At 34.6% G+C, this 16,022-nt stretch overlaps 2 protein-coding genes across 2 annotated transcripts; both read left to right on the top strand.

Moving 5' to 3' along the window:
• Positions 1-5,769: 5,769 nt before the first annotated feature.
• LOC145575901 (putative serine/threonine-protein kinase WNK11) lies at positions 5,770-7,191 on the top strand. The gene has a single exon (XM_081633698.1). It carries the CDS (start codon positions 5,770-5,772, stop codon positions 7,189-7,191), a length of 1,422 nt encoding a protein of 473 aa, XP_081489824.1.
• Positions 7,192-9,171: 1,980 nt separating this feature from the next.
• Positions 9,172-13,710, top strand: LOC145588113 (uncharacterized). The gene is made up of 3 exons (XM_081644762.1): positions 9,172-9,612; positions 10,846-12,436; positions 13,182-13,710. Exons 1-3 carry the CDS (start codon positions 9,241-9,243, stop codon positions 13,439-13,441), a joined length of 2,223 nt encoding a protein of 740 aa, XP_081500888.1. The 5' UTR covers positions 9,172-9,240; the 3' UTR covers positions 13,442-13,710.
• The last annotated feature ends 2,312 nt before the right edge of the window (positions 13,711-16,022 follow it).

The following is a 16,022-nucleotide window of genomic DNA, read 5'->3' as shown; positions in this document are numbered from 1 at the left end:
TAATTGTCACGCTTCTAATAAATTTCATGCATATCCTACTTAACATATTTAACAATGAATCTAGAAGATAAAATCTTAACTAAAACATTGCTGCGCTGCGCTCTTGATCTGGTAGGTTTACTTGGGCTCCACGCTTACTAAGTTCCTCCAAAGATCTTAGTCAGCAATCTTCAAGTTCCTGTGAAGGAACGTTCCTGTGAGGGAACTCTTCTTCTATTTTGAATAACTTTCTTAATAAAAAACTCCTTCAAGTCTTCTCAGCTTCAGTTACTTCTTCCATCTCCAAGATCAATTTCACCTAAGCTAAACAAACACCTGAAAAGCCTTTATGAGATGAGTTTGCTGTAACTTAAGTTCCTCATCATCAAAAGCTTTAAACATCAACATTGTATTTCCTAGAATAATTGTATTTGTATATAAACAATGCTGAGCAATAATACAACTCACGGATAACATTCCTACAGGAACAGCCAGAGTCTGAAGGTGCTATCGACGACAGTGACACAGCTTCTGCTTCTGAAGATGCCCAACTGATGGCAGAGTCTGAGGGTACTATCGACGACAGCAACACAGCTGCTGCTTCTGAAGATGCCAGACTGATGGTGGAAAGACTCGCAGGGCAGGAAGGTGAAACGTCTGATGGGAGTGATTAAGATGAGGGAAGTGGCAACATACAGGAAGACAGAGTATAGTTGCTTCAGAAATCTGTTAATTCTTGGCATGTCAGTAGCTTATTTCTAGATTCATCAGTTTATGTCATAGTACTGAAATGTTCTGAATAAATCTAGGTATGTTAGTGATAATTAGTGTGTCAATAAGTATGATTTCTCAGTTTTAGGTCCAACTGGGATTTAATTGTTTCGTTTCTTGATTATTTTCATTGTAATTGTGTGATTTAGACATATGAACATTGGTGTGTTAGTTATAAGATTTTAATAAAAGCAGAGACTGCAATTTGTTTTTTCTTTCTTGTATAATTAATAGCTTCTATGTCCTTTTATTATTTTTACTTTTTAATCCTTTCATCTTTTAACTAAGCACGGGCTATAAATTTATGTCACTATAATTCTTTTAATAAAGTTTTCAATTTGAGCCGGATCAAGTTAGTGTGAGTAATTTGAGTTGGTTGAGTAGAATCCTTTGATTAAAGTGCGCCGGGTGAAGTTAACAGGACCAATGAGTCGAGTTTTGTTGTGTCAAGTCATCTTGAGTATAATAAGGTCAATCTAATATGTAATTCGATAATATGATGTATCTTAAGTTGCAACACACTACAAATAAATTCGATTATATAGTACGTAATCAATTGAATTGATTGGATTTAATGGTTCATAAGTTTGGTTTTTATACAAAATTAAATTTAAATTATTGTGCTTTGTAATATACATTAGATGACTTGATATTTAGTAAACTTAAATTATTTTGACTTCTTCAAATAAAAGGAACATGGCCTAAGGTGACATAATGAGTAACTAACCATGCTATTAAGGAAAAAAAATAAGGAAAAATTTACAAAACTAATTCCACCTTTTGGGAGTCTTCTCATAGTCTGAACTTTTAAAATATGGGAATAATCGTAATCCCACCTTTAAGGGCTATCTTTAAAAAAATATTAATAATTATAATAATAATAATAATAATAAATAAATAAATAAATAAATTTTAAAAAGAAAAAATTCGGTCCATCAGCTCATCTCAGCCATTTCCATCTTGATTAATGGACAAACTAAAAAAAATTTGTATCATAATTTGAAAATAAATTGAGTGTTAAATAAACATTAATAATAATTGTATAAGTGTTCACCAAAAAACGATCTCTGTTACTGGTAGTTACTAAACACTTTTAAGAAAAAGGATAAGAAATATCTCTAATTAAATTTTAAAAAATGAAATAATAATTATTACATAGAGCGCAAATTATTGATAAAAAAAATCAAGAAAGGGCATTTTTTAATTCTTGATCTTGATAACTAACTTAACTAACTACAACAAATGGATAATTTGAAGATTAATCGGTTTATATATAAAGTTGGTTTGATTATAAGTAACAACCAAACACTTACCATTATAAATACCCTTTATCATTCTTATTCATTTCATCATCAACCCATTATTTCAAACATTCTATTTTCTCTTCTAATAACCCAACAAAAATTAGCTTCATTTCATTCCAAATCTTTCTTTAATTCTGTTTTGCTGTTGTTATTAACTAGTTATGGCAGCTTCGCGCTCACGAGGAGGACACGATTATACGGTTAGGGAGACAGATCCTACAGGGCAATACTCAAGGTACAGTAAGCGCATTGATGAGGGCAATCTTAAGGAAGTTTATTTGGGATATGACAAGACTAATGGCAGAAGAGTTGCTTGGTGTAAGAAATTTCTAAGAACTTATAATCTTGATACTTTGATTACAGAAGCTGAGTTGTTGAGGAATTCTAACCATCATAATATAATCAAATGCTTCCATTATTTTTGGGTCGAAAAGAAATTCGAATTAGAAACCAAAGTTGAGTTTAACATGATTACTGAGCTTTATTCTGGGAATTTGAGGGACTTCACTCGGAATCATCAGGTTAAAGAAAATAGTCCTGCAATCAAGAAATGGTGTCGACAGATTCTGACAGGGCTCGATTTTCTTCACAGTCAAAATCTACCGATTATTCACAATGATCTCAAGTGCGAAAACATCTTTGTTGTTGGTAAATCAGGCACGATTAAGCTAGGAGATTTGAGTGCCGCGAAGACTCTTGTACTGACTAGTCCTGAGAATGATGATGCTCGTATGATAGCGCGATCTGAGGTATACTGTCTTGGGTTGTGCGTACTACAGATGTTGACAGAGGAAACATTGCGTACAATGGATTTTAGCCTGTTAAACAGAATACAGGACAGACAGCTTAGGAACTTCATTCAGAAGTGTGTGTATCCTGCAGATATCAGGCCTACAATAACTCAACTCCTGAATGACCCGTTTCTGTTACCAAGGATTGCGCCTTCTGGCTATACACAAGTACCTCCAATGCCAGCTACTAGCCCCCCGAGAGCTCAGCCTGTATTACAACCGCGATCTGCAACAGACTTCGTTACAGAACATAGGAGATTCACATTACAGGGAGAGAGGATAGACGAAGAACTGATGGCAGTGACCTTGAGGACTACTGAAGTTAAGAATACTGATTTTGTATTTTCACTCAGAACTGATACAATTTCTTCTATGATGGATGTAATCACTGCAGAAGTTAATACTAATGCAGACGTCGAGTTGATGTCTCATACTCTGGAACGACTGAGGTTTTACGTAGCCAACATAGGACTAGGAGGTCCACGACTTGATGAGCCTCAAGAAGATAGTATTAATGAACCTCTCGAGATTAATGTTGGTATTGAAGAGCAAGTACGTGAGGCTGATGGTAATGTAATCAACAACAGTAACGCAGCTGCTGAAAACTCTGAGGGAGATATCGACGACAGTAACACAGCTGCTGCAAACTCGGAGGGTGATATCAACAACAGTAATATAGCTGCTGCAAACTCTGAGGGTGATATAGACGACAGTAACATAGATGCTGCAAACTCTGAGGGTGATATCAACAACAGTAACGCAGCTGCTGCAAACTCTGAGGGTGATATCGACAACAGTAATGCAGCTGCTGCAAACTCTGAGGGTGATATCAACGACAGTAACATAGCTCTATCTTCTGAAGAAGCATGACTGATGGCAGCAAGCATCCTAAGGTTCTGTTTGGAGTAATTACGACGAGGGAAGTGGCAACAGGAAGACACAATGAAAAGTAAATTTTAGACTCATCAGTTTGATTGTTTAGTGCAAAAATAGAATTTGGTTTTAAGCATAGTACAGAAATTTTCTGAACAAATTTAGGTATGTTAGTGATACTTAGTGTGTCAATAAAGTGTGATTTAGAAATTTTAGATATGTGAACATTGGTGTGTTAGTTGTAAGATTTTAATAAAATTTGAGACTATGCAGTTTGTTTTTGTTTCTTTATAATTAGTATGTTCCATGTACAATTTCTTTACTTTTCAATACTCTCATCCAGTGGCGGATCCATGTAGTAACAAGGGGTAGCACATGCTACCCCCAGAATGTCAGTATAAAATTTTTAATACTAAACATTTATATTAGATGCTTATCAATGCTGCAGTGGTAAGAGAGAATTTTCAAGTTTGGTGTTTTGCGGCAAGGGTTCGAGCCCCACTTCCTCTTATTTTTTCATTTTTTTTCCCTTTCTAAGCACTTTAACATTTAACTTATTTATACTCTTTGTTCCAAATCAATTCCCCCCTAGACTTTATTTCTTATACCATAATAATGTACATGTATAAGTGAAGCATTAATAAGATTAATAGTAATTTAAAATTCTCCATTACTCTTATTAATAAAGATTTTATTTCATTTTCACAAATTATCTATGATTTATGGAGTATTTTATGAACTATAATGATAATTAGATACGAATTGTTTGTTAAAATAAAAGTACGAGTAAAAACACTAGTATCAATTTCTAAAAATAATTAATATGATACCTCATACCATTATGTAGTTTTTTTTAATCATAATTTATTATTTTTAATAAGTATAATATATCTTAGTAATTGTTTTAAGTTCTCAGTCATATGTATGCATGTCCAAAATCACATTGTCAATTAATAAGTAGCACAACAATTTACTAACACATTGCATTGCTTCAATAAAACCACTCAGTTTGTTATTTTGCTAATCGTTTTTGTGGGAATTTTTCAATATGAATAGCTAAAATAAAGTTTGGTTTTAATTTTAGTTTTAAATTTTCTTAAACAACTACGCGCTCGCTACCCCTCCTTGAAAATCCTGGATCCGCCACTGCTCTCATCTCATTACTCTATAACTTACTATTAAGCGTGTTACTATTAATCGCCTTAAGGCCAGGGTTAGTTAGTTGAAGCTAACTTTGACTGTTTATGCAACCTCAACCCACATTCAATAAACAAGGGTCTAACTTACTATTAATCGCATTGGTCCTTGAAGCAATTAGGCTAAATTAAACTTATGTTTCGATAAAATCAAACTTCAATGTAACAAAAATTAGAACGTACCTATTTTATGCGACTAGATATTTTGGTTCCTAAATAAAAAGGAAAAATTAGTGGAAAACGTGATTATTGATATTTTATTTCCAAAAAAGAAATAACTATATGTTAACCACTAATAATATATATCTACCACTAATAAATGGATCTAATTAAAAATATTATGTGAAAAAAAAAATATGTGTTTAATTTGACCTATCAATAATGTTATTTAGCTAACTTACTTGGAGTAAAACTATTTTTATCAATTCAATACTTTAACGATGAGGGAATAATAAAAATTCATCAAATAAATCTTTCAAAAAAAACTCATTTAATAATAGTTATATTGTACCTGCCATTAACGAAAGGTAGAATTCAACAATTTAAGAAAATAATAAAAATCAAGAAAGGGCACATTCTGTTTCTTGATCATGATAACCGACTTAACTAACTACAACTAATGGATAAATGGAAGATTAATCACTTTATATATATCTTGGTTACAACTTACAAGTAACATCTAACTAAACTAAGTTTTTAATCAGCAATCTACATTACTGCCATAAAATAAATCATTTCATCAAATATTCTGTTTTCACTTCATAACTAACAAAAGTTTCATCTATAAAAATCAAATATTCCATTACAAATCTTTCTTTAGTCTGTTTTATTGTTCTTAGTTAGTACTCTGCAGTAATGGCGGATTCGAGTTCACAGGCAGACGAGCTTAAGGTCGTGGAGAGAAACCCGACACGTCAATTCGCAAGGTACGATGACATTATAACTGTACAACCGGTACTAAGGCTAAAGAAGCCATCAGTAGGAAACCAATTCATCAGAGAACCGAGCAGCGAATCGAAAGTAGTCTATAAGGGATTCGATGGAGTTACTGGCAGAGATATTGCTTGGAGTAAGACAGTGTTAACTACTGAAAATCATGAGATATTATACGAAGAAGCTAAGTTGTTACATAAGTTGGACCATGAAAATATAATGAAGTGTTACGATTGTTGGGTCGATTTTAAGAATGAATTTGTAACGCTTAACATGATTACTGAAATTTATTGTGGGAATTTGAGAGATTATTCTAAGAAACATTGGATTGGAAGATTTGAAGATACTACTCCAATTAAAAATTGGTGTAGACATGTTCTTGGAGTGTTGATTTATCTTCACGGTCTTAGTCCTCCGATTTATCTTCGTAGTCTTTGCTTGGAAAACTTCTTTGTTATTGGAAATTCGGGTGTAGTTAAGCTTGGAGATTTATGTAGCGCGATAGTTCTTGATTCAGGGAGTAGTACTGAGAGCAGTAATGCTGATGCTGATGCTGTTGCTGTTGCTAATGCGCGGTCTGAGATATACGAGTTTGGGATGTGTGTACTACAGATGGTGTATAAGGAAGCTGTAGAGAGGAGATGGAGGGACTCGCGTGATAAGCTACAGAGAGTGATGGACCAAGAACTTAAGGAGATCATTCAGAAGTGTATAGGAGGTGTAGATGTCAGACCTACCGCGATTGAACTGTTGAATGATCCGTTTCTTGAACTGAGTGTTGAGGATCAGGACCCTAGCACGTATTTAACAGGATGCAGTCTTCCGAATCTGAGGCTAACTAGTATTGTGGAATTCCCGCCTCCTGGTTCGAGTGATCAGAGGCTAAGATCAGTACTGCAGTCGTCTGGAAGGGAAGTAGAAAAGGTGATTAATGATGACAAAGGAAATAAGAAGTTTGGATTGAAAGGAAGAGTGAAGGACCGCGAATTGATACAGATGGACTTCGTAGATTATGGTAGTAAGAGGGTTAGGTTTCATTTCTCACTCGAAACCAATACAGTTCTGCAAGTCGTAGAGAAGTTTAAAGAAGAATATGGCCTGTCAGATGAAGATACTGCATCAATTTCTCAGATTATGGAACAACTGATAACAGAACTTGTGCCTGAATATGCTAACAGTGACAGTAAAAAAGCTGCAGTCTCTGAGAATGCTCCGAATCTTGTGAATATATCTACTAAGGAAACTTCTGGTGGTGGCCGCAGGACACGTAAGACAGCAAGGATCCAACACAGGCAAGGCGCGAAGCAGAAGCAGAGACAGAAATGGATACGTCGGAGTAATTAGGATGAGGGAATTGAAGTGGCAGCAGAAATACAAAATATAGTAGCATTGGAAAGCTGTCGTTTCTTGACAGTAATAGATTTTAAGCTCAATTTGATTCTTAGTACACAATTAGACTTTCAATTTGATTCTTTAAGTACAAAATTTGATTCTAAGCATGTTGTTAGTAATCTAAAGAGTGTCAATAAGTATGATTTCTTAGTTTTAGGATTTAATTCTTTCCTTTGTTGATTGATTGTCATTTGTATGTGTTTGATCTAGATAAATGAACATTGGTTAGTAAACAATTTTTTTATCTTCTGTGTAATACTTCGTTTGCAATCCTCTCCTGTTAATAACATATACCAGAAAGTGTTTTTAAGCATGGACTATATGTTCAAGTTATTAGAGTAACGCGATCAGCTTGAGCCAAATTGTGTTATTAGCGCAATTAGAGTTAATTAATCGTATCGTGTAATCTATAGTAAAGTCTGATTATAAAGGCGGGCAATGCAAAGGACTCAGATGACCAATTTGGCCGGCGGCTTGTACGTTCAACTCCTGGTGTTGGCAAGTTCATTGGCCGTACTTACACACCAATGGCCTATCCTATAGCTATGTTGCTCTCTTAAATTTACTTGTGTTAATTGTTTTTCCTTTCATTGTTTTTTTTTTTTTTTTTTTGATAACCCCTTTCATTGTTTTAGACTTTTAGTTACATAGTGTCATTTTTTTTTATTATATTTATGTATAACTGGTAAACAAATGGAGACTAGGGATTTTTTATTATGATAGTTTGTACTTTGTATTATTTTGGCTTTGTGTAACTTCTTTTGCGTAACTGATATTTTGGCAAATGGTTGTTGGCGGTTGGCTGTTGGCCTGGCTGGTTCACTTGGCTTATTTGACCAGCTGGAATGTTTGGCTGTTTATAATGGCTTTTGAAATTGGCTGTTTAAGTTGGTTGTTTACAAAAGTGTTTGGTAAATTAATTGGTGGTTGTTGGTTGTTTATTAGATAATTTGTGGGCCAACAAGCTAAAAGCCAACAAAAAAGCTACTCAAAGCAGCTTTTTCATTTTGGCTTAAAAGCCAGCTTTTTCGCTGACTAAAAAACCAATTACCAAACACATTTTTTTGCTGTTTGACCACCTTAAAAAGCCAAAAGCCAAAAGCTAACCAAAAAGCCATTAAAAAGCCAATTACCAAACATAGCCATTATGTTTATGCAAATTCAGTAAAGACTTTGACTTGAAACTAGTGACATACTGTACCCAAGATTTACAACTATTCATGGATATGATGGATTATCCAAATTATACAAGTGCTCGTATAAAGTAATATACCAATCCTAAGTATAATTCATTGATTTGGCTTGGTTAATGGCAAATTGGCAATGGCAATTTTGACTTTTACTCCGGATTCCTATCCAATACAAAGGTTAAAAGTCAAATTTATCCATTTTCATATCCATATCAAAATTCAAAGCCCAATTAAGTCCAATATAGGTTTACTCCTTTTTTTTTTTTTTTTTTTTTTTTTTTGTAAAAGATAGATTTTACTCCATATTAAATACTTGTAATAATAAATACTCCCTCCATGTTTTTTTAGTGACACACCTTCCTTAAACGACGGTTTTTTTTAAGTGACACACTTCCTCTTTTAGTAATTTTATACATTTTAATAATATATCTTCACCCCACTATCTCTTACTTTATCATTTCTCACTCCTTTCATGGTCCCCATTTCCTCTCACATTCTTTTACTTTATCATTTCTCACGCCTCCAACCTACCCCACTAACCTCTTATTTTATTAAAGTCAATAAAATCTCCTAAAATTATGTGTCGGTCAAAATATGTCACTTCAAAAGATATAGAGGGAGTAATGTATTTTAGTACTAGTATTTATTTATGACTTTTAAAACATTGATAATCAGCGCAACTCTAAATAACTATCTCCCTTGACCTCTGGTAAAAAAAAATAACCATATTTGGTGGGAAAATCTGAGCGAGTTCATCATACATCATCCTACTTCATTCAACTCACATCACTCGTTGCAGAGCCACTCAGTAATGGAAACCCTAGACCCCAATTCACCAAACAAACGATTGAAATCGGAAACCCAAACCCTAGATCCTGCAATTCCATCTTCAATTGATAAAGGTAAAGCTCCGATTATCGACGACAATGACGGCGAAACCGATGATTGTTGCGAATCGCCGACGAATGATGGTTGCGGAATTTGTTTGTCGGAGGAAGGAAGAACCGTTAGAGGTCTTATTGATAGTTGTGATCATTACTTTTGCTTTCTTTGTATAATCGAGTGGTCCAAGATTGAGTCTCGCTGCCCCTTGTGTAGAGGGAGGTTTAGTACTATTCGTCGTATGAGAAAAGATGGGACCTTCATTGGTCAAGGTTCGGTTCGGATTCCGGTTCGAGATCAGGTATTTAATTCGTTTTATGTTATTGTTGAATTTCATGTTTTCAGTGTTTGTTTTTCAATGTGAATTCTGCTTATTGAAGTTGTGTTTGTTGTTAAGTGATTATGTATTTGATTGTGTTTGTGATTATGAAGTTATGAAGATGAATGTAGTTTTTACAATGGAAGTGTTGCATCCTTAATGTTAGTGTTTGTGATCATGCTACACAATCGCCAAAATTATGTAAAATTACATTCCCACACAATGGAATTCCTCGAGTGTTGGCGGATGGTTATGAGGAATTACGTATAAAAAGAAATACTTAGGGGTTGATTGGCCTTAAAATCGAAGCGATTTTTGTTACCAAATATACAATTTTGTTCCCTAACCATCTATCAATGAGCCCTGTTGGGAAAATAGGCTTTTGAAGGATGCTATTGTGGTACAAGTAGATGTTAAAAGAGTGAGAATGGTTGAGCCTTACCCCATTTTAAGACATATAGAGTACCTTTTTGGGCATAAGAAGCTTTTCTAAAGGAATTTTTCCAATTTTGGTGCTTTAAGGATACTATAGTATCTTAGAAATATCACTTGGGTTACTTGATATAGCATAATATCAATTTGGTGACTTGATATTGTAAAATTAGCTTCAATTTAGTGATCTGTAACAATGTTGAAGTTTGTATCCATTAAGGTCAAGAAATATTTTATTTGTAATCTTATAATTTAGACCATTGAAGTTGAATATGAAAATTATATTCCAATATTACATCAATTTAATCGGATTTCTAATTTATTATTTTTCAACAGTTAAAATTGAATATTCTGTAAGAAATCTTGGATGACACATCATTTTTTACTGGAATTTAACAACCTTATTGTCAAGCCAATGAGGTGAAACAATTATTTCAATAGGTTACCAATGCAGAATTTTGTCATATGTTAGGGTACCAAATGTAATATATTTGTTTTAAATGGTTGGTGTAATACGTTGATGTTGTAGAAACTAGGAAGTAGCTATTGTGATTTTGTGAAAGTTATATGACATCATAGGTCCAGCTTAATTTTACTGTAATTTGACCATGGATATTAAGCCTTTCCTTAATAATTCACTCAGAAGATTAAGCCTCCACTGCTTTGACTGTTGGCCAAGATACATGTTTGGTTGTCCTGCTGACGGCGCTGAGTGTGATGGTATCTTTGATTGCTAATGCTTAGTATCTATTAATTATTATTGGTTGTATGTCTTACTTGCAGATCTATGATCCTTTTGGGGAACCAGTTGACCCATATGCACAAGCAAAGTGCTCTGTCTGCAATGGTTCAACGGATGAGTGCCTTCTTCTTTTATGTGATCTCTGCGACTCAGCTTCACATACTTTTTGTGTTGGCCTTGGTGCCACTGTACCTGAAGATGATTGGTTTTGCCGGGATTGTGCTCTTCTACGGGATGAGCAGCTTGAAAATGGTATGAGTGATGATGCTGTTACTTCTATTGATCCTCCTCCTTGTGATGAGGAACCGTTGCCAAGTTCAGCTTCTGTCTCAATATTTGATATTGTGAGAGACCCAAATAGGTCAAAGGAGCCTGACTCTGAGACAGATAGGCTTCTCAAATCGTCTCAAAATCTGACAGAGTTTTCTTCCAAAGCTACTGCTTCTGATCAGTCAAATATTGCATCTGCACGAAGTGTACCTGGTGAAAGAGATAATTTGTGTTTTGCTGATATGTCATCTAGTGCTAGAACACTGCAGAATTGCCGAAATGCTCACAGGCACATTAATGTCTTGCGTGAGAATTGGGGTGCTTTTAGAGCTGGATCCTTGAGCTTCTCTCTAGCATTTTCTGATTCCTTAAGTAAAGCTAGTAAGAAAAAGAATGTTAATGGAACAAGTGGAGAAAAAATTTGTGAATTGCAATCCATTTCATCTGCGAGCTCTTTGCAATCAAAGTCTTGTGATGACACATGTGATAAAGATTCCTACAATGTTGACAGAGCTTGGAAATTGATGACAAAAGCAAAGACTGTGCAGCAAACTGCTAAGTCAAAAAATACTCCTAAGATTTCTCAAAATAAAGCACATAGTTTAAAAATAGATAAATTTGTACCTAAGTGTGTAGTGTCTGGAAGAAAGGATCTAATGTCCCCTAAATTTGAGAAGCAAAAGCTTACTGATAAGGTAAGTGGAAGGCCTGCTGACACTTCTGGAAAGCATCGTTTGACTAATTTTTCATCACAAGCTGATAATGCCTCTAGCAGCAAGTATCAGAAGTCCTTTGTCCGTAATTTATCTATGCCCAGAGAAGTACGAGCTAATATTCATCACAACACAGCACTCTTAGCATCACCCAAAAAGCTACAGGGAGGAGAGACTACTGTTCTTGATGATGGCTCTGCTTGGCCAGCATCTTCATGTGGGCAAATAGCAGGTACGTCTGATGTATCGCATCCCAGATTGCAGAGGATGGAAGCATCTGCATTTCCTTTGAAGAAAAATGGCCATATGAATATCTGTGCATCCAGTAAGCAGGAGCCACAGACATCAGCACAAGCTGACAATTGTCGTAATAAAACTGGCTTACTTTCTGATGCAAATCTAGGAAGAGGGTTGTCAAATTTTTCTGATGAACAGAATGGTTTTGCTTGCTCGACATCTTCGTGTGATCCTGTAGTGGGTGGCTCTGCTGCATTTAATGTCAAGTTGGAAGGCAAGAAAATATCAGTATGTCCTGGAAGTGTTGGGTTTAACAACACCAGCAAGGGTAACAAGGATGATGAGGCAAAGGGTGAGATTCAATCCCTTGTCAAGCTCAACCTAAAGCTCCTTTGTAAAAACAAACGATTAGGTACGCTGATGAAAATCTCTCTTAGTATATGTTGTTCTTTTGTTTGGCGTTATCTGCTTTAGATTACTTTGAAAGAATCCTTTTCAGTATTTTTTGCTAGAGATAGTCCCCCCTATTTGGCCCTTCCCTCCACCAGAGATCTACAAGTTCTGGGTTTTGATAGAGTGATTATATTGAAATTGTTTGTTGATGCAATTTTCTTGTGATAATCTTGTGACTTGGGATGATTTAGACGTGATTCATTTATCATGTCAGCATTGATTTAAATGTTCAATGCCTTTAAAGGGGTTGGGTGTTGTATACTTGTATGTGGGCACCTTACCCTTGTTGTTGAAGAAACTGACCCTTAATCTGATACATATGACACTGCTACTTCATAACAAAAATATACCAGAAACAATGCGATAAGTCTTAACATTCTAGTAAACTAAAATTGTGAAAATCTTTGATGTGAAATGGAAATTTACAAGAAAACCTACTAGTATGTTTTTACTTTAGAATAATAAGGATATTAGTTAAAATGACTTGCTAAACTACCTGTTCGTTTTATTTATGACATTGAGATAGCAAAGTGTAGTGTTGGATGAATGTACAATTCGAAATTCCTTTTCTATATTGTTGTATTGTTGAGATTGCTTACATATAACCCCTTAGAATGGGCGCATTTAAAAGTATTGGAGTAATATTGATTTTGTTCTTGACTCAATCTTGTATTCTCATTTTTCCTTCTGTTTTAATCAACTAGGCGTGGATGCATTCAAGGAAATCGCCAGGCTTTCAACACATACAATTTTGGCTTCCTGTGGCTTTGAGCACCGAAAAATTGTTAGTCCAGCCCCAACATTAGTATGCCATCACGGTGATCAAACTCCACAGTTTCATAGATCTACGATAGTGCCTAGCTCTTGTAGGGAATGCTTCTACGTCTTTGTCAAGGATGTAGTTAATTCGATCATGTCCAAGAAATTGAATAGTTCTAAGGTTACTGCTAAAGTTGCAGCTTGAATTCTTGAAAAAAATATTTATATGCGGAATTGCTGATGATGAAACTCATTATCTTTTACCATTACAGTGGTGAAAATTTTTGAGACTGATTCGGGTAGATCCTAAAAAAGTCCCTAGTCATTGTATATAATTTATTGTATTTGTAACATTTGTGTCTTCATTACATGACCAAAAGTATAGCAGATATAATCTTTACTTGTTTCTTTTTTGATGAATAATATTTACTTGTTTCATTTGCTAGAGAACTAGGAAATGGTTAATGAGACTTATATAGGCCTATTTTGGAACAACATAGACAGCAAGTGAAATTCACTGGTTTGTTTATACATTTACTTAAGAAAGATTAGGGATCGGATGACATATGGATATGATTATGTAGCCTCTGCAAAGCATTCGTACAAGATAGAGGACTCTGTATGATTTTGATGGATGGTGGACTAGTAAGCATGTATTAATATTTGCATTTTTTGAAATCCTACACCCCCATATCCGCTTGTCTCACATTCTCACCTCGCCAACGCACCAGCACCCCCACCACCCTTCCCCCCTCCCTGTCCGCGTGTGCGCTCCTATGGTTCTAATAGTATCACCTATGTTCAAATCTGTAACTCTTTACGCTCACTTGTCATGTGGTAACAAGCGGATGATTGATATTCAGTTATCTACTCGGGTAGTATACTAGTAGGTGACTCTGAAGGTGGGGGTGAGTGTGAGTCTAGAGTTTAATTGAACTAAGCAAATATCAAAATATGATTGTTGGCTATGTATACTTGCCATGCCGGTGGATACGGGTGTGACGAAAGGAATCCAAATTCAACCCGTCCAATTGTCATCCTTGTGGAGATAAAAACCGGTCTTAAATTCTTAATATGATTGTATATTATATTTTTAAAAATGAGTTGAAGATGAATTGTGAATTAGTGGTTTGATTTGTGATCAGCTTGTTTATATATGCTTTTATTGTGAAAGGATCAAATGAAGAAAAATTCTCTTGATTTTAATTGGATGAATTATCAGAACATGAATTAGTTATCAAAACATAGTTGAATAATCCCATGCTAGAAAAATAGACGTCTAACTTATCGATATATCATGAGTTCATGACCTAGGGTAATATTAAGACATTCCTTTTACATTCGAGCAATTCAAAAGATTTTTTACACTTTGAATCTATACAAATTTTTATATGTGGCTGGTCACGCTGTGCGGCCATCCATCATAATAGTTACTTCACTAGTGTTGTAGGAGTTACTTAGTGTAATAGGGGTTACTCAATCAGTGTTATAAGGGTTACTCGGTCAGCATTAAAGGGGTTACTTGATCAGTGTTATAGGAGTTACTTTGTTATTTTATAAGTGACCATATGGTGTGGCTAGCCGCACACAATACAAGTTGTTGTTTGTTTAATATGGGAATTTACTTTCCATACGAATTTGTATTTCATGGGAATTAATGCCTACATCAAATTCTTAAAAATTCCCTAAGCTGTTTGATTAGCATAAAAGAAGTTACAATGCGGGCTGGGTAATCAACTTTCCATATTTTGTGGGAAGTTACAATTCCCATGAATTTACAATTCACACATTTACACTTTTTATTGTCAACCAAACAGCTCAACCATTTTAAATAGCTTGCTAAACAATGATTTTTGTAAACTTAATCCCTCCTAAGTGCACCTTTTTTTTAACTTAAATTAGAAAAAACTAAGTTTATATAAGAGTTAATAATTTCAAATGATAACTCAAGTAGTTAGAGCTTCTTTCGCAATTTTAAACATTTTAAGATCAATTTTTATCAACCGCCCTTTAAAATTTTCTTTTTGAATGCATCTATAAATCATGTCTAATACGAGGTAATTACATTGTATTCATTAGAAATAATAAAAATAAATTTTAAAACTAATATTTATTTACCAATATAGAATTTTTATTATCACAAATTCTTGAATTACTATAAATAAAATTTAAACCTAATATTTATTTACCAATATGGAATTTTTATTATCACAAATCCTTGAATTATTCACAATAAAAAAAATAAAATAAAATAAAAAAAGAAAAAGAAGTAAGATAACGGACGTTAAAACGGAACGGGAGAAGGAGGGTATAAAAGAGTGGTCCCTACTCGGCAGGCTGTGTGTGTGTGAGTGTGGCATATGAACGGCAGGGGATGGGCGCACGTGACTGGCTGCTTCCCTCACTCACGTGCGTTCTTTCCTACTGCTAAAGCCTAAATTTACATTTTCAATTAATTAAAAGACACATACGAATTATGTCTTGTCACATCATTTTATGTCACATACGCAATACTTGGGCGATCACTCCCTTCATGTGCCTACACCCCCCCCCCCCCCCCCCCCCTCTTCACTGTTGTATACTTGCATCATTTTATAGCATCATTTATCAACCATTTCATTTTTTCATGAGCTTCCTTTCTCATTTATATAATTCTTTAATAATTATATTTAATAAGTATTTTTATACAGTATTTTCTCCATCTCATTATTTTGTGCCTATTTCTCTAAAAAAAATTATGATAATTAAGAAGAATGGTGAAAGTAGGAGAATATTCTATTGAAAAG

The sequence above is a fragment of the Chenopodium album genome, chromosome 2, assembly GCF_948465745.1.
Source record: "Chenopodium album chromosome 2, dcCheAlbu1.1, whole genome shotgun sequence".
In the NCBI taxonomy this organism is placed as follows: Eukaryota; Viridiplantae; Streptophyta; class Magnoliopsida; order Caryophyllales; family Amaranthaceae; genus Chenopodium; species Chenopodium album.
This window is presented reverse-complemented; position numbering and strand designations above follow the sequence as displayed.

What these genes read in the sequence shown, in the direction of transcription:
- LOC145575901 (XM_081633698.1), top strand. Translation starts at nt 5,770, where the DNA reads ATGGCGGATTCGAGTTCACAGGCAGACGAGCTTAAGGTCGTGGAGAGA.
- LOC145588113 (XM_081644762.1), top strand. Translation starts at nt 9,241, where the DNA reads ATGGAAACCCTAGACCCCAATTCACCAAACAAACGATTGAAATCGGAA. An exon ending in GGATTCCGGTTCGAGATCAG is followed by an intron (nt 9,613 to 10,845) that starts GTATTTAATTCG and finishes TCTTACTTGCAG; the next exon opens with ATCTATGATCCTTTTGGGGA. An exon ending in TTGTAAAAACAAACGATTAG is followed by an intron (nt 12,437 to 13,181) that starts GTACGCTGATGA and finishes TTAATCAACTAG; the next exon opens with GCGTGGATGCATTCAAGGAA.